General features: G+C 41.3%; 1 protein-coding gene across 1 annotated transcript; it reads left to right on the plus strand.

The window, feature by feature from the left end:
• The first annotated feature begins 18,284 nt into the window (after positions 1-18,284).
• Positions 18,285-20,254, plus strand: LOC139377256 (lactosylceramide 1,3-N-acetyl-beta-D-glucosaminyltransferase A-like). The gene has a single exon (XM_071120262.1). The coding sequence runs from the start codon at positions 18,606-18,608 to the stop codon at positions 19,755-19,757; it is 1,152 nt and encodes a 383-aa protein (XP_070976363.1). The 5' UTR covers positions 18,285-18,605; the 3' UTR covers positions 19,758-20,254.
• The last annotated feature ends 5,373 nt before the right edge of the window (positions 20,255-25,627 follow it).

Raw genomic sequence — 25,627 nt, forward strand, 5'->3', positions numbered from 1 at the left:
TTCTCTGCTGCCAGTGACTGGAACGAACTGCAAAAATAGCTGAAGTTGGAGACTTATCTCCCTCGCTTACTTTAAGCATCAGCTATCTGAGCAGCTTACCAATCGCTGCAGCTGTACATAGCCCATCTGTGAGTAGCCCATCCAACTACCTACCGCATCCCCATATTGGTTTTATTTACTTTTTTGCACACCAGTATTTCTACTTGCACATCATCATCTGCACATCTATCACTCCAGTGTTAATTTGCTAAATTGTAATTACTTTGCGACTACGGCCTATTTACTGCCTTACCTCCTTACTCCATTTGCACACACTGTATATAGATTTTTCTAGTGTTATTGACTGTACTTTTGTTTATCCCATGTGTAACTGTTGTTTTTTGTCGCACTGCTTTGCTTTATCTTGGCCAGGTCGTAGTTGTAAATGAGAACTTGTTCTCAACTGACCTACCTGGATAAATAAAGGTGAAATACATTTTTTTTAAATATATATATGGAGAGGTGTGTGCCTTTCCAAATCATGTCCAATCAATTTAATTTACTACAAGTGTACTCCAATCAAGTTGTAGAAACATCTCAAGGATGATCAATGGAAACAGGATGCACATGAGCTCAATTTCGAGTCTCTTAGCAAAGGGTCTGAATACTTATGTGAATATGAATTTTATACATTTGCAATAATTTATAAAAACCTGTTTTTGCTTTGTCATTATTGGATATTGTGTGTAAATTGCTGAGTTTTTTTTTTATTCAATCCATTTTAGAATAAGGCTGTAATGTCATAAAATGTAGTTTCATTATCCTTAATGAGTTGTTGCTACCTCAATTCATGTGATTTTTTAACATTCTGATTGTTTGTTTTCAATTGTTTTTCTATTTTATTTTTTTACTTTAACCCATCTCTCCAATGTGTGGGCCTAAACCATTTTTTACATTTATATGTAGAACATTTCCTTTATATTTTAAAGTGATTGTTTACGTAAGTGGCAATGTACACACGCACGCACGCGCACGCACGCACACACACACACACACACCAGCCACAGAGATGTAGGGGTGATGCTAGTGCCTGGCTCTGGGGGGAAGGAATAGGTACAATACATGATTGTTTACATTAGTGGTGATGGACACACACACACACACTCACACACACGATGCAGGATATTGTACATTTATACAAAAAGCTGTGTCTAATCCTGAAGGCTGATTGTTTAAACCCGCATTCCAGCCGAGTGTCTATTCCACAAATTATCACTGGCTAAATCTATGACTTTAAAATGCCTATTTACTCTGTTCCATCTGACTGCACAATCCACTGTCTCATCAGTCCAGCCAGGCAAGTTATAAACTTGATCTCCACTATAAAAAGCATCTAGACATCTCACATTTCTTTTAGACTAACATTTAGTTGTCATCAGCAGAGATTTGTATAAACCTTGATATCTGTTGCAAATGTCGGAGAGATATTGTTTCAATATACAAATTCGATCTCCAGCTGTCCCATAGTAATGAACATGTCGGGAGTCGCAATGAGACAGACGGGCAGGCAGCTTTTCTCAGCCAGTCGAAATCATGAATCAGCATAATTTTTAAGGATATATACAAAGAACTATCAATAGAAAACTGGTAAATGAAATGAAATTGTAGATGGTTAACTCTTTTCAGCTTCAGACTGAAGTGATTGTGTTAGCTGTGTTGTTGGCTACTCTGAACAAGTGTCCTGACGAGAGAGCTCATTTTCTACACCAGGCGAAATCGCTCATCATTAGCTCATAGCCAAATAAATGCCACTAAGAAACAGCTTAAACGCAAATGCAGCTACTGTACTTTGTTATTTTGGCTTCACTGTTTGACATGACTGTAAGTTAGCCGTAGTTGGCGAGCTAGCAAGCAAGGGATAAGAACCTTGTCAGCCAGTATGGCAATGAAACATTTAGAATAAATGACTAGGTCACGTCCATAGATACAGAACAAAAAGACTGAACGACTGGGTCGCGTCTATGGCAACCAAACCAATAGAACGAATGACCAAGCCCGCTTGGGTAGCAACTCTAGAATTGTGTCGGGACTATATCTTGAGGAAGGATGAATAGTAGGAATACATTTATTAAAATATGTATAGAAATTATATTAATGAATTCTATTATCAATACCTTAGCAATAGTTATTACAGAACGTATTCATACCCATTGTCTTATTCCACACTTTGATGTGTTAGGCTACAACATTTTTTCTCTCACCCATCTATGCACAATACCCCATGATGACAAAGTGAAAACATGTTTATAGAAATGTTTACGCATTTATTGAAAATGAAATACAGAAATATCTCATTTACATAGCTATTCACACCCCTGAGTCAATACATGTTAGAATCATCTTTGACAGCGAATACAGCTGTGAGTCTTTCTGGGTAAATCTCTAAGAGATTTGCCCATCGGGATTATTATTTTTGAAATTCTTCCAAGCTCCATCAAATTAGTTGTTGATCATTGCTAGACAGCCATTTTCAAATCTTGCCATAGATTTTCAAGCCGATATAAGTCAAAGCTGTAACTAGGCCACTCAGGAACCGTCAATGTCATCTTGGTAAGCAACTGTAGTGTATATTTGGAATTGTGTTTTAGTTTATTGTCCTGCAGAAAGGTGAATTTGTCACGCCGTGTCTGTTGGACAGCAGACTGAACCAGTTTTTTCCTAGTCCTTCCCAATCTTTATTTCACTAGGCAAGTCAGTAAAGAACAAATTCTTACCCCAGCCGACACTGGGCCAATGGTGCACCGTCCTATAGGACTCCCAATCACGGCCGGATATGATTCAGCCCGGATTCAAACCAGGAACTGTAGTGACACCTCTTGCACTGAGATGCAGTGCCTTAGACCACTGCGCCCTTGGGTTAATAACTTCACTACGCTCGAAGGGATATTCATTGTCTGCTTGTTTACATTTTGATCTTTGTTGTTTAATCTGTGTTTGCAATTCACTGCTCGATTGAAGGACCTTGCAGATGATTGTATGTGTGGGGTACAGAGATGAGGTAGTCATTCAAAAATCAGGTTAAACACTAATGTTGTACACTGAGTGAGTCCATGCAGCTTATTATGTGACTTGTTAAGCACATTTTTACTCCTGAACTTTTAGGCTTGCCATATCAAAGGTGTTGAATATTTGACTTGATACATGTTTTTATATATATTTTTGTATACATTTGTAAAAATGTATGTGTACGCCAGTGACACAAAATCTAAATTCAATCCAAATTCAGGCTGTAACGCAACAAATTGGAAAAAGTCAAGTGGTGGGAATTATTTCTGAAGTTACTGTAAGGGTGACTCACTTCTTACTGACACTCCAGGAGGAAGTGAATGCAAGGCACACAATGTACAGATTCCTGTAGCACATAGTCAAACATATGCTGTCATGTGCGCACACGCAGATGCCAAACTGATTTGGTCAGATCTACAATAAAGATAAAACCAACATTCACTTAATTCCAGGCAGCACTTTTACTCCAGTGTAAACATAATACGCCAGGAGTCAGGACACAGGTGCAGAAGGTGAGTTTAATAAAGAAATTATTCAGAACGTGAGAAAAAACAATATTACCTAATGACAACTCAGGGCTAAATTAAGAGGGAGTAATCACAGAGTAAATGACCAGGTGTGCGTAATGATGGACGTTGAGCACCTGAGGGAGCGAGGCAGCAGGAGTAGGCACACCCTGCCAAAGGTGCTTCAACAAAGTACTGAGTAAAGGGTCTGAATAATTGTGTAAATGTGATATTTCATATTTGGATTTGTTATACATTTGCTAAAAATTCTAAAAACCTGTTTTTGTTTTATCATTATTGTGTGTAGATTTAGGCGATTACATTTTTTTTTTTACAATAAGGCTGTAACATAACAAAATGTGGAAAAAGTCAAGGAGTCTGAATCCTTTTCGAATGCACTGTATGGTATTTGTGTTTGGTCCACAAACATTGCGACAAACATTGGATATAAAAATGCTTTGTTATAGACAGAGGCCTGTGATTGGTCAGATACAAGTGTCATATTTTCCTAATAAAACACCATAGTTAAACTGTGCTCAACCAGATATTAGCATTAGCATGTAGATTCCGTAGAGCGAAATGGCTTGCGTTGAGTCCCGGGTTCCCACGGACACAGTAGTATTTTTCCTGAGCCTGTGTGACTTAGGATGTGAAATCTGAAAGCACTTGAAGCTAGGATGTCCCTCCTACAATTTCATTTTTTCTTCTAACTGTCCAACTACTGGCTGAAACCTAAACATCACAGCCACTGACAAAGCACATGCTTGCAATCGTTACATCGTAGCGCAGCAGGAGTGTGTTTTTTCATCACGAGTATCACATTCAGAGATTGATCTATAGCCATTCATCTCAAATAATGAATAGATTTGAATCAAAAACAGTTTGTTTGTCATAGAGGGACAATATTAATATGAGATGAAAGGCGAGTTCTTGAGGAGTTCAGGAAGCTAAGCTAGAGCTCTGTGAAACATTCACAGCGATGGGGGCAGACGTTTTGATCAAGAGAGACCTTTAGAAAATATGCACATTTTCTCTAACACTAAACATACAGATATGTATTTTACAGTTATAAGGAAGTTGAAATCGTATACTTAGTCGTGTTTTATAATCTGATCATGCCATATTTAGAAAGCATATAACCTCATTTCAAGCCTTATTCATACACAGTTTTGTTGAATAGGAAATACATCGTATAAAATATTTTCTATTTGTACTGTGTACTTGAACTTGTGTCCTCAAACGTAACTATACCGCAACAATGTATAAACTATGTTTAAGAGAAAGGTGAGATTTTAGCCTTTCTTTGAGTAGGCCTATGCAGCATTACTAGTTATTGTTTATGGCCCTCTCATGATAAATGAAGATTCCATTTAGTTACATTTAACTGGTTAACAAAAAGACCCAGCCGCCCAGGACAGGACTAGACTAGTAGAACACTGAACATTCATTTTGGTGAGAGAGAGAGAGAGAACAGGAAGAATAATAGATGCATGACAGATAATTTCCTTTGTCTTAAAAAAAACAAATATTAGATCAGTATTATTTGTTGGGAAACTCAGATAATTTCCTTTGTCTTTACTTTTACTATATGATAGATGACTTTCTCTATATGATTGGGGCGGCAGGTAGCCAAACCGGAAGATTGCTGGATCAAATCCCGGACCTAGCAAGGTAAAAAAAATATGTCGTTCTGCCACTGAACAAGGCAGTTAACCCACTGTTCCCCGGTAGGCCGCCATTGTAAATAAGCATTTGTTGTTAATAAAAAGAACGGTACTATAGATGATCTAGGGGACATGTTTATGGATTTGATATCGTCAGGGGAAAACCTCTGGTTGAAAATGTTGAGGTGGAAGCAAGCACTTCAAGAGTCTTTCACTCCCTCATATGGCTTCCTACCTCCCTGTCTACACACCCCACAGTGTGTGAGGGCGGGGAGTGAGCAGAGAGCCGTATTCACACGCTCTTGACAGAGTGATGCTGACACACTCAGTTGAACTGGCAGCTGCTGCCGCTGCTGCTGCTTCTAGAAAGAGGAGTGTGTGTGTGTGTGTGTGACTCCACTCCAGGGAGAGTAAGACAGAAACATTTCCAGAGCTATACAAGGAGAGAATCTGTACAGGAGGGGAGAACTCAACAGGAGTCGGTTGACATTGGGATATTATACATAACAGCGGTAAGTGCTGTGTTGCGGCGCGTGCTCGGCAGTGATTCTTTCCAGTTTGAGATCTATTTATACGACTTGTGACCATAGCGGCGGGAAGATGTTTTGTTATTTTATGTAGAATACTAATGATATATTATGTGATCTTCCAAGACATTGATTCAGCTTTGATCTAACTACTAAAAGAGCACCATTGTGAGAAGTGGCAGAGCCAAACTCCATGCGCTCCGGACCGCTGCTGTCCGCTGCACCTACCCAACTATTTTTGCCTCCACATATTTGGCATTTTTATGAAAATCTTAGAATATTTGGCCAAGGAAATGTTTCTGGTTGATCTAAACCAGTAAAACAGGAAAAGAAACAGGTTAAAACGGGATTGAGTGCAGTAGCAGCAAATATGTTGAATGAACAACTAATAAGCATGGAGAGGCTCATACATTTGACCAAATTACCTTATAATCTTTCAGTTTAATACCGCCATTTGCTTATTTGTCATCAGAACAACATATTACACTGCACCGACCTGGTGACAAAATATTTCTATATTTTTTAAAACATGCTTTTTGAAAGTAGTTAGGCCTACTGTCCTCTAAGTTTAGCTGGAGCAAATATTATGGATATACTGACAAGATACAGGTCTCTCCGCCCTAACAAGGGCTATATCAGACTGCTAATACAGGACTACTGAAGGCCCAGTGCACTACATTTGTGAATATTTTAATATATATATATATATATATATATATATATAGTACCAGTCAAAAGTTGACACCTACTAATTCAGGTTCTTTATTTGTACTATTTTCTACATTGAAGAATAGCGAAGACATCAAAACTATGAAATAACATATGGAATCATGTACTAACTAAAAAGAGTGAAACATCAAAATATATTTTATATTTGAGATTCTCCAAAGTAGCCATCCTTTGCCTTGATGACAGGCTCTTGGCGTTCTCTCAACCAGCTTCATGAGGTAGTCACCTAGAATGCATTTCAATTAACAGGTGTGCCTTGTTCAAAGTTCATTTGGGGAATTTCTTTCCTTTTTAATGCGTTTGAGCCAATCAGTTGTGGTGTGACAAGGTAGGGGTGGTATACAGAAGATAGCCCTATTTGGTAAAAGACCAAGTCCATGTTATGGCAAGAATAGCTCAAATAAGCAAAGAGAAAACGACAGTCCATCATTACTTTAAGACACGAAGGTCAGTCAATTCAGTGGCAAAATCCATCAAGCGCTATGATGAAACTGGCTCTCATGAGGACAGCCACAGAAAAGGAAGACAGATTTAACTCTGCTGCAGAGGATAAGTTCATTAAGAGTTATTGCAGCCCAAATAAATGCTTCACGGAGTTCAAGTTACGGACACATCTCAGCATCAACTGTTAAGAGGAGACTGCGTGAATCAAGCCTTCATTGTCGAATTGCTGCAAAGAAACCACTACTAAAGAACACCAATAATAAGAAGAGACTTCCTTGGGCCAAGAAACACCAGCAATGGACATTAGACCAGTGGAAATCTGTCCTTTGGTGATGAGTCCAAATTTGAGATTTTTGGTCCAACTGCCCTGTCTTTGTGAGACGCAGAGTAGGTGAACGGATGATCTCCGCATGTGTGGTTCCAGCCGTGAAGCATGGAGGTGGTGGTGTGATGCTTTGCTGGTGACACCGTCTGTGATTTTAACCAGCATGGCTACCACAGCATTTTGCAGCGATACGCAATCCCATCTGGTTTGTGCTTAGTGGGACTATCATTTGTTTTCCAACAGGACAATGACCCATCACAACTCAAGGCTGTATAAGGGCTATTTGACCAACAAGGAGAGTGATAGAGTGCTGCATCACATGACCTTGCTTCTACAAATCACCCGACCTCACCCCAATTGAGATGGTTTGGGATGAGTTGGACCGCAGAGTGAAGGAAAGAAGCCAACCTGTGCTCAGCATTCCAGGTGAAGCTGGTTGAGAGAATGCAAAGCTGTCAACAAGGCAAAGTTTGGCAACTATCTAAAATAGATTTTGATTTGTTTAACCTCTTATCACGGCAACTACTTTGATACATTCATCCTGGAAGGTAAATAATGTACTTACATTCAGTAATCTTGCTCTGATTTGTCATCCTGAAGGTCTCAGAGATAAAATGTAGCATAGTTTTGTTAGATAAATACATTTTTATGTCCAAATGTAGGCACTGGGATCTACAGTTTGACCCCACTGCTGTCTCTGGCTCCACACCCACCACCTAGATGTGTGAAAATTAGTGTATAAGCTAATGATCTATAATTTATGACATTCCTGGGGGTGTGTAAACTTAAATGTTTTATTACCATAGCATTTTGTATGTTCTCTATAGTTATGTACTTGAAAATGTATCAATTCGGCACATTTGGGCAAACATACAACATTTTGTGCAGTAATGTAATTCTTCACTGGATCAGTTGGAAACTTTGCACACACTGTTGCCGTCTGGTGGCCAAAACATAAATTACACCTAGACTCCTATCTGAAAGTATAGCCTTTCTCTTGCATTTCAATGATGATGAAAGAAAAAAACGCACCTCAATGAGCTGTAAGCTGTATACGTATATGTATATGCACCTCAATGAGCTGTATACGTCCATAAGCAAACAGGAAAACGCTCAACCAGAGGCAGCGCTCTTAGTGGCCGGAGACATTAATGCAGGGAAACTCAAATCTAATTGACCTAATTTCTACCAGCATGTTAAATGTGCAACCAGAGGGGAAAAAAAACCTATAGACCAGCTTTACTCTCCACACAGACGCGTACAAAGCACTCCCGCCATTTGGCAAATCTGACCATCAAATCTGACCATCAAATCCAATTTTATTAGACACATGCGCTGAATAGAACAGGTAGGCCTTACAGTGAAATGCTTACTTATGAGCCTAACCAACAATGCAGTTTAAAAAATACAGATAAGAATAAGAAATAAAAGTAACAAGTAATTAAAGAGCACCAGTGGAATAACAATAGCGAGACTATATACATACCTGTACAGAGTCAATGTGTGGGGGGCACCGGTTAGTTGAGGTAATATGTACATGTAGGTAGAGTTATTAAAGTGACTATGCATAGATGATAACAGAGAGTAGCAGCAGTGTAAAATGGGGGGGGGGGGGGTTGCAAAAAGTTTGGCTAGTCATTTGATTAGATGTTCAGGTGTCTTATGGCTTGGGGGTAGAAGCTGCTTAGTAGCCTCTTGGACCTAGACTTGGCGCTCTGGTACCGTTGCCATGAGTTAGCAGAGAGAACTGTCTAGGGTGGCTGGAGTCTGACAATTTTTAGGGGCTTCCTCTGACACCACGTGGTATAGAGGTCCTGGATGGCAGGAACCTTGGACCCAGTGATGTATTGGGCCTTTCGCACTACTCTCTGTAGTGACTTGCGGTCGGAGGCCGAGCAGTTGCCATACCAGGCAGTTGCCATACCAGGCAGTGATGCTACCAGTCAAGATGCTCTCGATGGTGCAGCTGATCCTTTTGAGGATCTGAGGACCCATGCCAAATATTTTCAGTCTCCTGAGGGGGAATAGGTTTTGTTGTGCACTCTTCACGACTGTCTTGTTGTGCTTTGACCATGTTAGTTTGTTGGTGATGTGGACACCAAAGAACTTGAAGCTCTCAACCTGCAGCCCAGTTGATGAGAACGGGGGAGTGCTCGGTCGTCTTTTTCCTGTAGTCCACAATCATCTCCTTTGTTTTTATCACGTTGAGGGAGGGGTTGTTGTCCTGGCACCACACAGCCAGGTCTCTGACCTCCTCCCTATAGGCTGTCCCGTTGTTGTCGGTGATCAAGCCTACCACTGTTGGGTCATCGGCAAACTTAATGATGGTGTTGGAGTCGTGCCTGGCCGTGCAGTCATGAGCGAACAGGGAGTATAGGAGGGGACTGAGCACGCACCCCTGAGGAGCCCCTGTATGGAGGATCAGCATGGCAGATGTGTTGTTACCTACCCTTACCACCTGGGGGCGGCCCGTTAGGAAGTCCAGGATCCAGTTGCAGATGGAGGTGTTTAGTCCCAGGGTCCTTAGCTTATGAGTTTTGAGGGCACTATGGTGTTGAACGCAAAGCTGTTGTCTTGAGGATTGACCACAAGTTCTCAATGGGATTAAGGTCTGTGGAGTTTCATGCTGAAAGACCCAGCCACGTTTCATCTTCAATGCCCTTGCTGATGGAAGGAGGTTCTCACTCAAAATCTCACGATACATGGCCCCATTCATTCTTTCCTTTACACGGATCAGTCGTCCTGGTCCCTTTGCAGAAAAACAGCCCCAAAGCATGATGTTTCCACCCCCATGCTTCACAGTAGGTATGGTGTTCTTTGGATGCAACTCAGCATTCTTTGTCCTCCAAACACGACGAGTTGAGTTTTTAACCAAAAAGTTATATTTTGGTTTCATCTGACCATTTGACATTATCCCAATCTTCTTCTGGATCATCCAAATGCTCTCTAGCAAACTTCAGACGTGCCTGGACGTGTACTGGCTTAAGCAGGGGGACACATCTGGCACTGCAGGATTTGAGTCCCTGGCGGCGTAGTGTTACTGATGGTAGGCTTTGTTACTTTGGTCCCAGCTCTCTGCAGGTCATTCACTAGGTCTAGGTGTGGTTCTGGGATTTTTGCTCACCGTTCTTGTGATCATTTTGACCCCACGGGGTGAGATCTTGCGTGGAGCCCCAGATCAAGGGAGATTATCAGTGGTCTTGTATCTTCCATTTCCTAATAATTGCTCCCACAGTTGATTTCTTCAAACCAAGCTGCTTACCTATTGCAGATTCAGTCTTCCCAGCCTGGTGCAGGTCTACAATTTTGTTTCTGGTGTCCTTTGACAGCTCTTTGGTCTTGGCCATAGTGGAGTTTGGAGTGTGACTGTTTAAGGTTGTGGACAGGTGTCTTTTATACTGATAACAAGTTCAAACAGGTGCCATTAATACAGGTAACGAGTGGAGGACTGAGGAGCCTCTTAAAGAAGAAGTTACAGGTCTGTGAGAGCCAGAAATCTTGCTTGTTTGTAGGTGACCAAATACCTATTTTCAACCATAATTTGCAAATAAATTCATAAAAAAATCCTACAAATGTGATTTTCTGGATTTTTTTTTCTCATTGTCTGTCATAGTTGAAGTGTACCTATGATGAAAATTACAGGCCTCTCATCTTTTTAAGTGGGAGAACTTGCACAATTGGTGGCTGACTAAATACTTTTTTGCCCCACTGTATATAGTGACGTATTTAGCTTGATATTTTCCAGTACCTTACAGAGTACAACATGACTTTAAACCCATTCCAATCCTGACATTTCCTGAGTAATGTATTTGTATTTATTATGGATCCCCAGCAGCTACTCTTCCTGGGGTCCGCCAGAATTAAGGAAGTTATTAAATTTGAAAAACATTACAATATATCCATTACAGAATTCACAACATACTAAATGTGTGCCCTCAGGCCCATACTCCACTACCACATATCTACAACACAAAATCCATGTGTATGTGTGTGTATAGTTTGTATGTTATCATGTATGTGTGCCTTTGTTTGTGTTACTTCACAGTACCCCTGTTCCATAAGGTGTATTTTTACCTGCTTTTTAAATCTGATTCTACTGCTTGCATCAGTTACCTGATGTGGAATAGAGTTCCATGTAGTCATGGCTCTATGTAGTACTGTGCACCTCCGATAGTCTGTTCTGGACTTGGGTACTGTGAAGAGACCTCTAGTGGCATGTCTTGTGGGGTATGCATGGGTGTCCGAGCTGTGTCCTATTATTTTAAACATGCTGAGAGATTGTCATGAATGTCATTAATGTTAGTTGAGGTTTAGGGTTTAGTGAATGATTTGTCCCAAATAGAATGATTTTAGTTTTGGAAATATTTAGGACTGCAGCTCTTTGTTAAGTGTTGCAGACATTTCAGTCGCTGTAGTAGCTGACGTGTAAAGTGTTGAGTCATCCGCATTCATAGACACACTGGCCTTACTCAAAGCCAGTGGCATGTCGTTAGTAAAGATTGAAAAAAGCAAGGGGCCTTAACAGCTACCCTGGGGAATTCCTGCTTCTACCTGGATTATGTTTGAGAGGTTTCCATTAAAGAACACCCTCTGTGTTTTGTTAGACAAGTAACTCTTTATCCACATTATAGCAGGGGGTGTAAAGCCATAACACATCAGTTTTTCCAGTAGCAGACTATGATCGATAATGTCAAAAGCTGCACTGAAGTCTAACAAGAACAGGATCCCTCTGCCCAACTTTCTCCCCTTACTAGCTCTGACCTTGTTGATAGCTATTTTCTTGAGGAAAAATGGACTTACTATGACATGTGGTTTTCCTACCAAGTTACTGTACCTTAAGATGAATGCCCTAACTGTCAGACTAAATGACTAAAATGTTTAAAAAAAATATATATATATACAAATAATTACTTAAAAGGTTAAACATTAGTAGAAAGTAGCCTAAGTAAAGGTATGGGTCACAACACATATTACAAACCAAACACACCTGTGAGGTAAAGCATATTTGACTTTCAAAAGTCAACAAGAAAACTTGCAGAACAAATAGGCAGTTTTACTGGCAGATGTCAATGATGAGACTTGAGAGGCGAGACACACCTTTGTCTTTGTTAGATGGACATGGTATCGTGGTGATGACACCATTGGCAGGAAAGCCATTAAAGCCTTGTATTTACAATGGAATACCTAAGTGCCTGGGAAGTATACTTAAGCAATAAGGCTCGAGGGGGTGTGGTATATGGCCAACATACCACGGCTGTTGCGTCGTGCATAAAAACATCCATTAGCCGTGGTATATTGTCCATAAACTATAAACCCCGAGGTGCCTTATTGCTATTCTGAACTGGTTACCAACGTAATTATATTAAAAATTAAATGTTTAAAAATTAAAAATAAATGTTTTGTCATACCCATGGTATGCGGTCTGATATACCATGGCTGTCAGCCAATCAGCATTCAGGGCTCAAACCACCCAGTTTATTATCAGTGTCTTATGTCAGACACCAGTTCACACACACGTACATGAAGCAGAAATTAATACATCAAAGTAAGACAATACTGATATCCAGAGCCATTTATTTTAGCATGTCTCTACTTCTAACTGTTGTTTAATTTACCAATGCAAAATGACCCCAGTTTCATATACGGTAAGCGGTGGTGAGTGGAGTAGTGTAACTGAATGTCCCTTTCCAGTTAACTCCAGATTTACTTGAATCAGACAATTTGCAGACGATTGTTTCTTGAACCATTGTCCTTTATGAGAAAATGACACTTATTTAGTAAACACAGATTCATGCAGGCGTGGACTTTACTGTAACACACAGACAGTCAATATTCTCATTAACACACGAGGGGGGGGGGGGGCTGGGGGAAGCTGAGGTTTAGACAAGACAGCAATACCTCATCTTACTCAGGCAAAGAGGGAGTCACAGGAAGAGATAAGGATGGAGAGAGGGGGACATGGAGAGAGGAGACAGAGATAGATACGAGATTCTGAGCAAGTGACCCTATTAGGCAGTGGGTAGCTAATGATAAAAGCGTGGCGATGTGCTGGGAGTCCCAGGCCCATCCATGATCCCCCTTGGTTTATACCCAGGCCAAACGGGCGGAAACAACCTATTCTCATCCCCGCTCTCTCACTGTCATTGTGCTCCCAGAGCTATCCTGATGCCCTCCATTGTGTGCCGAACGCTTTCCACAGCTCTCAGGAGTTGATGGATCGTCGCCATAAACCCCTCTATAATGGGAGAACCCCCAGCACCACATTTGCTGCGTTGGCTTTTACCATTTTGGACTTCTCAGCTAATGTCACACAAAGCCACACTAGGAAATCAGAGGAGAAGCACACAACAGAAGTACTTGTTCTTATGATATGAAACTGATTTAGTTTAAATGATAAGCCTATAGATTTAAAACAGGTATAGAGGGATTGGGTGACTGGAAGGGCAGCTTCTCTGAGGTGTGTGTGGGGCCTCGACTCATCTCACTTCAGTCTCTCGGCGGACCCACTCTCCCCAAGTAGAACCCCACCAGCCACTATATTTTAATTTACGTTTTAGTAATTTAGCTGACGCTCTTATCCACAGCGACTTACAGGAGCAATTAGGGTTAAGTGTCTTGCTCAAGGGCACATTGACAGATTTTTCACCTAGTCATGTCAGGGATTCGAACCAGCAACCTTTTAGTTTCTGCTCCAACACTCTCAACCGCTAGGCTACCTGACCACAATACTCAGCGTGTGTCCGTAAATTCAATCTGGAGTGCCAGTGCGCTCAGAGTGCGCTCTGGGCTTTCATAAATTCCCGAGCATTGTCAGATTGTCCAGAGTGTTTCGCTCTTGGAGCGTTCAGAATGCACACTCTAGACGCGCTGGCCGAGGAGGAGGGCTGATCCGAGCGTTCTGACCTCACATCAGCAGTCAAGCTAACTGGCTAACGTTGGCTAGCCACTTCCAGACACGAATGTGAGAACCGCACTGACCATTTTACTCACCCTAGCAGAGCTGGTTAGGCTGCTTTCATGTTATCCAGAGCGTTGGTGACTAACTGTGCTGCTGGCAACAATTTAAGTGCGCTTTGTTTTACTGATGTTTACCGGCACTGGCCGTATTCAACGGGTGTTGAGCATTCGTAAATTCATCAATTATTCTGCACTCTGACACAGTCAGACGAGAGTACTCTGAAATCAGAGTAGATGGCCAGAGTAAATTTACAAACGCACCCTTAACTGACAGTCTTCCTCCAATATATGTACAATAATACACAGATTGCTTCTACACCTGCATTGCTTGCTGTTTGGGGTTTTAGGCTGGGTTTCTGTACAGCACTTTGAGATATCAGCTGATGTACGAAGGGCTATATAAATAAATTTGATTTGATTTCCGGTACATTAGGAGAGGAGTTGGAGTTTAAAAGTGCGTCAAAGTACAAATAATTGCTAGATTTTTGTGTTGTGTGTTCTGTTAAATGTTTGCTCAGCCCACATGCTCTATATATGTAATGTATACAATAACTATCTCCTGATATACCTGACCATATTGAAAACTCAATGCCACTCTTGCTAAATATAGTTTCAGAATACTCAAATCTCAGGATATAAAATTAACTTGGAAAACCCTAAAATAATGGCAATAGGAAAAACAAACAAATAAAGAAATGTGTCTCATTACTCAACAATATGAAAGCAGATCTAATTAAATGGAAAAAAATCTTCCCATAAATCTTACAAGTAGAATATTTCCTCTTCAGAATGGCATGGCTCTCGAAGTTGTTAATTAATTTCTCGGTTACCACACCGAAGACATTCTTATAAAAAAAAGTATACTCTGTCATAAGACTTTATATGGGCAAATAAAAATAGAATAAAAAGGAAAGTTCTACATCTTAAGTCTGAGGGTGGTGTTACGTTCCCCCAGAAAGAAAACCAAACAGGTCACTCAAACAGAAAAGGGAACTAACAAAGTCACTGACAACAACCAGGTGGGGTTTTAGGAGGGGTTATAAAGACTCTCATAGGGGTGTTCATTGAAAATTGCATAGCAAGAACAACTATGACCTAAAAGACACCCACCGTGAACGCCCACTAAATTTGCCCACACAAACTTAGACAGGAAGCAAACCAAAAAGTTTAGCAAAATGAAAAACAGGGAAGATCAGACAAAGGAATGTTTATCCAGAAATCAAATAGGGAGCGCCAACTAAAGGTGTTGACCCCCCCCCCCCACATCTTTCAAGACAACTGAAGCACTGGGCCAGTCACTCTTAAATGTCATGTCAGCACAGGTGAAACACCTGTCGACTAACGATATGGACAGGCCAGCACAGGTGTAATACATACTGACTAACGAGGTGACACCAATCGGCATACCTTACCTGCAGCCTCTAAATATAATTGGAAAAACCAATACTTGTAACAGTGGTTTTAACCTTCCAGACATGGAATTTAATCAACACGCCACCACCCAGGGCTTTTACTTACAATACATAGGCTCGTTAAATGCACTAAAGAGGAACACTGTACATATTGAAGATGTGCACGCTCATCCCCAGAAACTTTTCACATGTGAAGTTTCAAAGGATAAAGCTAAGAACATATCAATCCCTAAAAACACAACCCTATGGAACAATCATTGGATCATAGCGTTTAAGAATCTACTGATAAATTGGTCCACATTGAAAAGTAAAGGCATATAAACTGTAAAAGAGATCTCAAAAGAGCCAAGATTAAGAATTGTTGCCCTGCATAAAGCTGGAAAGGGTTGCAAAAGTACCTCTAAAAGTCAGTCCACGGTAAGACCAACTGTCTAGAAATTGAGAAATTTCAGCACTGTTGGTACTCTCCCTAGGAGTGGCCGTCCTGCAAAGATGACTGCAAGAGCACAGCGCAGAATGCTCAATGAGGTTAAGAAGAATCCTAGTGTCAGCTAAAAACTTACAGATATCTCTGGAAGATGCTATCTTCTCTGTTGACGAGTCTACAACACATTAAACACTAAACAAGAATGGTGTTCAGGGGAGGACACCATGGAAGGAGCCACTGCTGTCAAAAAAAACATTGCTGCACATCTGAAGTTCGCAAAAGAGCACCTGGATGTTCAACAACACTACTGGCAAAATATTCTGTGGACAGATTAAACTAAAGTTGTGTTTGGAAGGAACACATAACATTATGTGTGGAGAAGGAAAGGCACAGCACACCAACATCAAAACTTCATCCCAACTGTAAACTATGGTGGAGGGAGCATCATGGTTTGGGGCTGCTTTGCTGCCTCATAGCAAACTGTCCAGGCCCTCAGACGGAAAAATGTTTATCAAGACATTTTGCTGGAGAATGTAAGGCTATCTGTTCGCCAATTAAAAGCTCAACAGAAGTTAGGTGACGCAACAGGGCAACAACCCAAAAGACAGAAGTAAATCAACAACAGAACAGACGCAATACGCCTTCTGGAGTGGCCCAGTCAGTCCTGAACTCAACCTGATTGAGATGCTGTGGCGGGACCTCAAGAGAGGTTCAACACCAGACATCCCAAGAATATTGTGGAACTAAACGTTTTTTTTTAAAGAGGAATGGTCCAAAATTCCTCCTGACCGTTGTGCAGGTCTGATCCGCAACTACATAAAACGTTTAGTTGAGGTTATTGCTGCCGAAGGAGGGTCAACTTGTTATTAAATATAAGGGTTCACATACTTTTTCCCAACCTGCACTGTGAATGTTTACACTGTGTGTTCAATGAAGACATGCACAATTATAATTGTTTGTGTGTTATTAGTTTAAGCAGACTGTGTTTGTCTATTATTGTGACTTAGATGAAGATCAGATACAACTGTACGATCAATTTATGCAGAAATCCAGGTCATTTTAAAGGGTTCACATACTTTTTCTTCCCACAGTATATTTATATTTCATCATACTATTTTGTTGAGGTACTATTTCATTATTGGTTTTGTTAATGACATCACTATTGCATGTTAACCTCCCCAGTAATGAATCATCCTTGAAAGCCCTGGCAGGAAATCTATTTATGACTATTAGACACAGTCAGAATAGACACAGCTCAATATATATATATATATTACCTTAACATACATACCGTGGCTTGGACAATGAAACATGTATCTGTGTGCCTGCATGACTAAATGGCCCCACAATTCATCATTATGACACTTTATTAGCCCGACTAGCTTTTTAAAAAATCATGGAGATTATAGAAGCAAAAACTATGCTAAATAAGAGTAAATACTACAACTTTACATTAAAAAAAGAATAGTCAAGTCTTTACATTAAGTTGCTTTTGTACCTGTGTTGTAATTGCTCTAGTAATGATGTTGTATTCAAGCTGCAATATGTAACTTTTTTAGGGAGACCGACCAAATGCACATAGAAATGTGTGAGTTATAGAGCTTTCATTCTCATCATTCGCTATTTCTATGCATCCTGTTCTTTAGTTTAGTTTTTGCATCTTTTACTTTGGGTTTTGTACAACAGCTTCAAAACGGCTGAAAATACAATATTTTTGGTTATGGAAAATATCTTTCACAGCGGTTTAGATGGTATAATATAGTTCAGTGGTTTAGATGGTATAATATAGTTCAGTGGTTTAGATGGTATAATATAGTTCAGTGGTTTAGATGGTATAATATAGTTCAGTGGTTTAGATGGTGCAATGAGTCTCTTCACAATGACTGCTGGTTTTGTCACATCAACTGAAGTTAGGCAAACTATTAGAATTTTATCAACTAGGAAATGGCAGAGCGATTTCTGCACATTGCATCTTTAAATAACAACATTGTATTAAGAACTTAATACATTCTAGTTAGAGTAATTACAGAGTAACTATACAGGTAGAAGAGCAGTCTAACGTAAACAGTTACCAGATGTTTAAGAACTCTATCACACCCAAAGGCAAAATTGTAAAATTCCGTTTCAGACTAGTTGATTGATCGGTTTGTCTGCTTTTCTCTAAGGAGGATTTTATTACACTTAACTCTCACCACATTGGGCCATTAGAGTAAAACGTGTACTCTGTTCCATTTCAGAGCAATGCTCGGCACCCTGGGGACGCTGGATGAGTCTGAGCAACTATGAGGACGGCTGTGTGTGAGTCAGTAACAACAGGAGTGTGAGTGACTTGCCGGACGGAGGCGATGGTTTCCGGGAGGCTCCTCATGTGATTCTCCCTGACACACCCATGCCTCCTGCTCCATGTGGGATACCTAGGATGGAACACACACACTGCTATGCACAGTCACTGGGACAACTGCCTGTGCAGCCACTCTTTCACACACTCTTGACACACATCACCGCCGCCACCACCGCTCAGACTTGACAGAGGAAGAACCCCGGAATTTTCTAGAACCAATTTTCCGGTATGTTTGTGAATCTTCGGCGGATCCGCAAGTGCCAGTGCTTGCAGCTAATGACCACGTGCCTGGTGCTGTCGGTGGTGATGGTGTGCTGGGATGGCAGCGTGTTGAGCCACGTCAAGGCCTACTCCTACCGCTACCTGGTCAACCGTTACACCTTCATCAACAAGAGCTTCACCATCCCGCGGCAGGAGGCCCACATGTTCAGCAACCACCGCTACCTGCTCAACCACCCATATAAATGCTCAGGAGAGAAGAATGTTTTACTGCTGCTGCTAGTCAAGTCCTCCCCAGAGAACATCGAGAGACGGCGAGCCATACGGTCGACGTGGGGCAACGAGACCTACATCCACCAGACCCTGGGGGTGACGGTGAAGGTGGTTTTTGTGCTGGGCCTCCCCAAGCAGCAGGAAGCTGCCCATACTCGGAGGAGCCGAGGGGGCACCCAGGACAACCTTGTCCGTGAAGACCGCTTGAATGGCGACTTGGTCCAGCAGGACTTTGTGGACTCGTTCCACAACCTAACCCTCAAGCTTCTGCTACAGTTTCGGTGGGCGCACGCCTACTGCCCGCACGCCCGCTTCCTCATGACGTCTGATGATGACATTTTCGTGCACATGCCCAACCTGGTGCGCTACCTTCAGGACATAGACAGGAAGGGCGTTACAGACTTCTGGATCGGTCGCGTGCACAGAGGCGCGCCACCCATCCGCCGGAAGGAAAGCAAGTACTATGTCCCATACGAGATGTACCCGTGGTTGGCATACCCGGACTACACGGCAGGGGCGGGTTACGTTGTCTCTAGAGACGTGGCGAACAAAATCTACCAGGCTTCGTTGACCCTCAACGCCTCGCTGTACATCGACGATGTCTTCATGGGCATCTGCGCCAACGCCATGGGCGTGTTGCCGCAGGAGCATGTGTACTTCTCAGGTGAGGGCAAGGCGCCCTACCACCTGTGCATCTACGACAAGATGATGACGTCGCACGGCCATGTGGCCGACATATACGAACTCTGGAAAGCCGCCACAAATCCGGAGGTCAAACGGGTCACGTCAGGACTCTTTGGGAGGTTGTATTGCACAGCTGTGAAACTCACCCTTCTCTGTAGACCTTATTTCTTAAACAGCTACCCCTGCAAGGCAGCCTTGTTGTAGTACAGTAAACCTATGTACTGTGTTTGGTCCAAAATAGAGTGAGGGATCATTTTGTACCAAATTTCTTTCATCGGTCTCCCGTCATTTGAAAAGGATGAAGGAGGGAAGGCCTGTTTTTTTGTGTTGATGGAGGAAGATACTCATGAGTCATATCTATTGCTGTAAATGTGGGTTTTACAGTGACCTATCTATATGGCTTTATAGTGACCGTCTATCTATATGGCCAGCAGTGGTCCAATTCTTGATATCTTTACGATGTATTGAAGAGCAGAGACTGAATGTGATGAATAAGGAGATGCTATCCAAAGATAAGGATGACAAATAGGATTCTAAGTGAATTTCCGCACCCACATCTCCTTCCATTAAACTAATTGAGAGAATGGCCTAAAATGCTGTTATTCTGTTGGTTATGCTGCTGTGGTTTAAAACTAACTGTGGATGGACACAATTGGCTCATAGTCTGTCGTTTCACAGTAAGGTTTGCTAAAGTTAAAAGGAAAATATATATTTTTTTTCAAAACGTACCCAATGTCAAGGATGCATTTGAAACTGACAGCAAGCATTTCAAATGGATGTTGGGGGTTAAATAAGTCTTCAAAACTCTGCAGCCATAAGGTGGCAACTGTCTTAGGTGAAGCAGTACATTAATGTGTAGCATATGTTGGGGTTATTAGTGGTGACTAGTGACATACTGTGCCCGTGGTTGGCATACCCAGACTACATGACAGGGATGGGTTATCATGTGTGAGTGCCAAAAGTGTCTGTTACGAGGTGGAAAATTCCACAGAGATTAAAAGTATTATGCATATCAGCTGATCTCTTATCATTAATGAACATTTAAATGAACATTAATGAATTGTTCTGTAAATTAAAGGAGGATGCAGTTGGGAAATATACAGCTTGTTTCAAGCAATTTCTTTGTATTACATTTGGAAACCCTAACCAAAGCATATAGGAAGCCTTTTCAACCTGTCGCAAAGCAAATAAGAAACAAACAATGAGGTGATATAGACTAACTGTGAAACAAATTAATCTCAGAGAAAGGTTGTTGAACCACAGATCATATCCAACCCCTTTCATGGGTTCTCTCTCTTCACCATAGCAACTGTATGTTGAGCAGCGGGTGGTGGAGTGGGTTAGATGAGTGACACACAAGCCTCACCACAAAGCTCTGGGTTGTGTTCCTGTGGACATTCTGCATGATGGCTGTTGACATGAGTTCACTCTTGATATACAAGCCAGTGGAGGTTCTTCCAGGATGTACGTCTGTAGAAATATTTAATATAATGAAACATAAGCCTGTAAATTACATAATTGTAATCATTATAGCTGTGAACTATTGAGGGCAAGATGAGAATATTAAGCAAACAAATGCCTCATTGCCAGTGTCTATATACAAAAGTATGTGGACACCCCTTCAAATTAGTGGATTCGGCTATTTCCACCACACCCATTGCTGAAAGGTGTATAAAATCGAGCACACAGCCATGTAATCTCCATAGACAAACATTGGCAGTAGATTGGCATTGCCGAGAGCTCAGTGACTTTCAACGTGGCACCATCAGTTCGTCAAATTTCTATCCTGCTAGAGCGTCCAACTGTATGTGCCGTTGTTGTGAAGTGGGAACGTCTAGAAGCAACAACGGCTCAGCCGCAAAATGATAAGCCATAAAAGCTCACAGAACGGGACCGCAGAGTGCTGAAACGCGTAAAAATCATCTGTCCTCGGTTGCAACACTCACTACCGAGTTCTAAATTACCTCTCGAAGCAACATGAACACAAGAACAGAGCTTCATGAAATGGGTTTCCGTGGCTGAGCAGCACACAAACCTAAGATCACCATGAACAATGCCAAGCATTGGCTGGAATGGTGTAAAGCTCACCGCCATTGGACTCTGGGCAGAGAACGCTACCTGCCCCAATGCATAGTGCCAACTGTAAAGTTTGGTGGAGCAGGAATAATGATCTGGGGCTGTTTTTCATGGTTTAGGCTAGGCCCCTTAGTTCCAATGAAGGGAAATCTTAACACTACAGCATACAATGACATTCTAGATCAGTGGTCACCAACCTTTTCTGAGTCAAGATCACTTTTGCAGTCAAAAAGCAAGCTGAGATCTACTGCTCAGATTCTCATTCCTACAAACAGTTGTGTAGGAATGAGGTTTTGGCAGTAGGCCGAATATATTATCACAGCATATTGGCTATATGATGGCCTACCAATATTGTTAATCGACCATATTATATTTCAAAACTTGAGCTTTGATAACAAAATAGATCAATTGGTTTACCATTGTGGAGCATGAATTGAAATAAATTGCTTTTTATTTTACTGGACTGATGGTACCTGCATCTGATGTTCAAGGAGGTCAAATTACGACGCTAGTTATCTTAAGGTCAAAAAGTCGGAGCTCTAGAAAGATGCCCGAGTTTCCGACTTGGAATGGCCGTTCAAAACTATTTTTCCCAACCTCCTCTCACGGTCCCTGCTCTCTCCTTCCTTTCCTCCGGTGAGACTGACCAGAGAGAGGGGACACCGTCTTCCACCAAATGGTGAAATTCAAGTCGCACCGTATCTGCCTCATGAACAAATTAATGCTGTTCCTATGACCAGAGAATGTTAAATATTCCTTAATATTAAAATCAATATGAAAAGCTGCTCATAATAATAAAACGCAGAGCTATCGATACTTGGCTACTCATTCATTGCAGCTGCAGCATGAGAAGCGCGTTTTGTAATAGTGTTGAATAAAAACTGTGACAGTCCTGAATATAAACATGAACTCACTCAGAAAAACAGCAGCTCTTTTCTGTATTCGTTGACAGTCTCTCTGTGGCCATGGTTTTAAAAGTTATTAAATCTGACATAGGCTAGTAGCCTACTAAACTTGGCTGTAGTCAGAGTCATGGAAGCTCTGTAGCCACGGTGATTTGAGCTATCTGATTGGGCAGCACAATAGGTGCACTCGATTTATTCACAGATTTGCCGGTCCGCCGGGTAGGCGGAGTTTGTCTCATGGGAACACTTTGCTTACCCGGTGCGCAGGACTTTTGAATCTAGTGCACCTACCGACAACAGCTCAACGATATTTTTTAAAAACGAGCGCAAGACTTTATCGTTTGTTGGTTTTTCTACAGAAATATTTGGTTATCGACTAGGAATGCCTTGAAGTGATCGACTGGCTGGCGACCACTGTTCTAGACGATTCTGTGCTTCCTACTTTTTGGGAACAGTTTGGGGAAGGCCCTTTCCTGTTTTAGCATGACAATGCCCCCATGCACAAAGCAAGTCCATACAGAAATGTTTTGTTGAGATCGGTGTGGAAAAACCTGCACAGAGCCCTGACCTCAACCCCATCGAACACCTTTGGGATGAATTGGAATGCTGACTGCGAGCCAGGCCTAATTGCCCACATCAGTGCCAAACCTGACTAATGCTCTTATGGCTGAATTGAAGCAAGTCCCAGCAGCAATGTTCCAACATCTCTAGTGGAAAGCCTTCCCAGAAGTGTGGAGGCTGTTATAGCAGCAAGGGGAGGGGGGACCAACTCCATATTAATGCCCAGGATTTTGGAATTAGATGTTCGAGGAGGTGTCCACATACTTTTGGTCATGTAGTGAGTGTATCAGCTTCAAATGTTTTTGTCTTTCCAGATCAGGCTGACTCAAAGATTTGTGGGGGAGAGTTGAAGAGGCACCTAGCCTATTGCTACAGCATGATGTCATGCATGCCTCAGAGACAGTAGCCTCAAAACTATAGCTCTATTGTTGTTGATGTAAAACTTTAACAATTGGGACTGTTCTGTCTCCATAATGTCAGTTACAAATAGTTTTGAGGAAGTGCATTTCTGATCTGTTGCATAAGTAAGATAAGAATTGGTTGAATCGTTCAAAACCAAATAAATTGGTCAGTGCTATGAAGGATACTTGGGACGCCCCTATCCTAAACCATATCCTTAACTTTAAAATGTCAAGTTCAATAGGGGAGATATATCCCAAAATCACGGACCCCAAAAAATCCGCCTTTCTTTTTGTTTTGGGCATATTTTCTCATGGGCCTTTTTCCTTATTTGTGCGTTTTCTTTGTATAATGGCCCACAAGTAGGAATATCTTTGGGATTAGCCATTCTCCAAACATCTGGCCTGTTTCCAAGGCAACTGCACAACAGAATAATTCACACAAATGATTAAGAGGGGCCCAAAACACGGTCCAACAACCTACCTCTCACAATTCATAGCTACTACTGCAGTGCACGTGTAACTTTCATTTTGCCATTGAAAGGTCCTGTTCAGAGTGACACAACTACCCAAATATATTCCATTTTCTTGTTTTTATCACTTTTAAGATATTATCGGAGCTTTACAAAGGTCAACCAGTTTTTCTCCAGCCCTTTGGAAGACTTGATTCTCAATCCGAAAAACATTTAACAATGCAGCAGAACTGGTCCTTGTGGAATCAGCCAATCTCTATCCAAATGTCCAATTAGTTTATTTTTTCTTCTCTCTACCCTCCCAATGCGGTCCTGCCAGCATAATTGCATTGACTTCTGTGAATGTGGGAGTCAAAGAACAAAGTTCATGTGCTAAAAATACATGCATTTACCATATCATAGCCAATTACACATTCACTGAGGTGCTCAGTGCCCCTGAGGTAGACTATAATTATAACTAACCTGCCTGCCTCCAATTTACACAGAGGTACTGAGATATGGAGAATTTATACAAACATGCCTGAGTGCGTATCCACCTAGCTAAATTCAACAGATTAAACTAAAGGCCATACAAACTTGCCTGCTTTATTGCTACAAACGGAAACAGTACTATTGTGTTCTATACAGTGCTTTCAGAAAAGTATTTACACCCAAGACTTTTTCCACATTTTGTGTTATAAAGTGGGATTAAAATGGAATTGTCATCTGTGAATGATCTACACAAAATACTCTGTAATGTCAAAGTGGAAGAAAAATTTTAACATTTGTAAAAAAGTAATGAAAAATAAAACATGAATATATCTTCATTAGATAAATATTCAACGCCCTGAGTTAATACATGTTAGAATCACCTTTGACAGAAATTACACCTGTGAGTCTTTCTGGGTAAGTCTTCAAAAGCTTTCCACACCTGTATTGTGCAACATTTGCCGATTATTCTTTTCAAAATTCTTCAAGCTCTGTCAAATTGGCTGTTGATCATTGCTAGACAACCATTTTCAGGTCCTGCCATAGATTGTCAACCAGACTTATGGCAAAACTGTAACTCGGCCACTCAGGAATATTCACTGCATTCTTGGTGAATAACTCCAGTGTAGGTTTGGCCTTGTGTTTTGTTATTGTCCTGCTGAAATGTGAATTCATCCCCCAGTGTCTGGTGGAAAGCAGACTGAACCAGGTTTTCCTCTAGGATTTTGTCTGTGCTTAGCTCAATTCCATTTCTTATTTATCCAGAAAAACTCCCCAGTCTTTCAACGATTACAAGATGCAGCCATGATGCAGCCACCACTATACTTGAAAATATGGAGTGTGGTACTCAGTAATGTGTTATATTGGATTTGCCCCTAACATAACACTTTGTATTACACTGTGAATTAGATCAGTGCTATGGAGTAACTACAATGTTGTTGATCCATCCTTAGTTCTCGTCACAGTCAATAAACTCTGTAGCTGTTTTAGTCGGCCTCATGGTGAAATCTCTGAGCAGTTTCCTTCCTCTCCGGGAACTGTTAGGAAGGACGCTTGTGTCTTTGTTTGTTACTGGGTGTATTGATACACCATCCAAAGTGTATATTTTACCCATCTACAATGTCTTGAGTGACATATCAGCTAACAGGCACAGTCACTGTAATTTTCAACTGTGCCTTGTCCCAGTCTAATCC

Source organism: Oncorhynchus clarkii, chromosome 20 (assembly GCF_045791955.1).
Source record: "Oncorhynchus clarkii lewisi isolate Uvic-CL-2024 chromosome 20, UVic_Ocla_1.0, whole genome shotgun sequence".
In the NCBI taxonomy this organism is placed as follows: domain Eukaryota; kingdom Metazoa; phylum Chordata; class Actinopteri; order Salmoniformes; family Salmonidae; genus Oncorhynchus; species Oncorhynchus clarkii.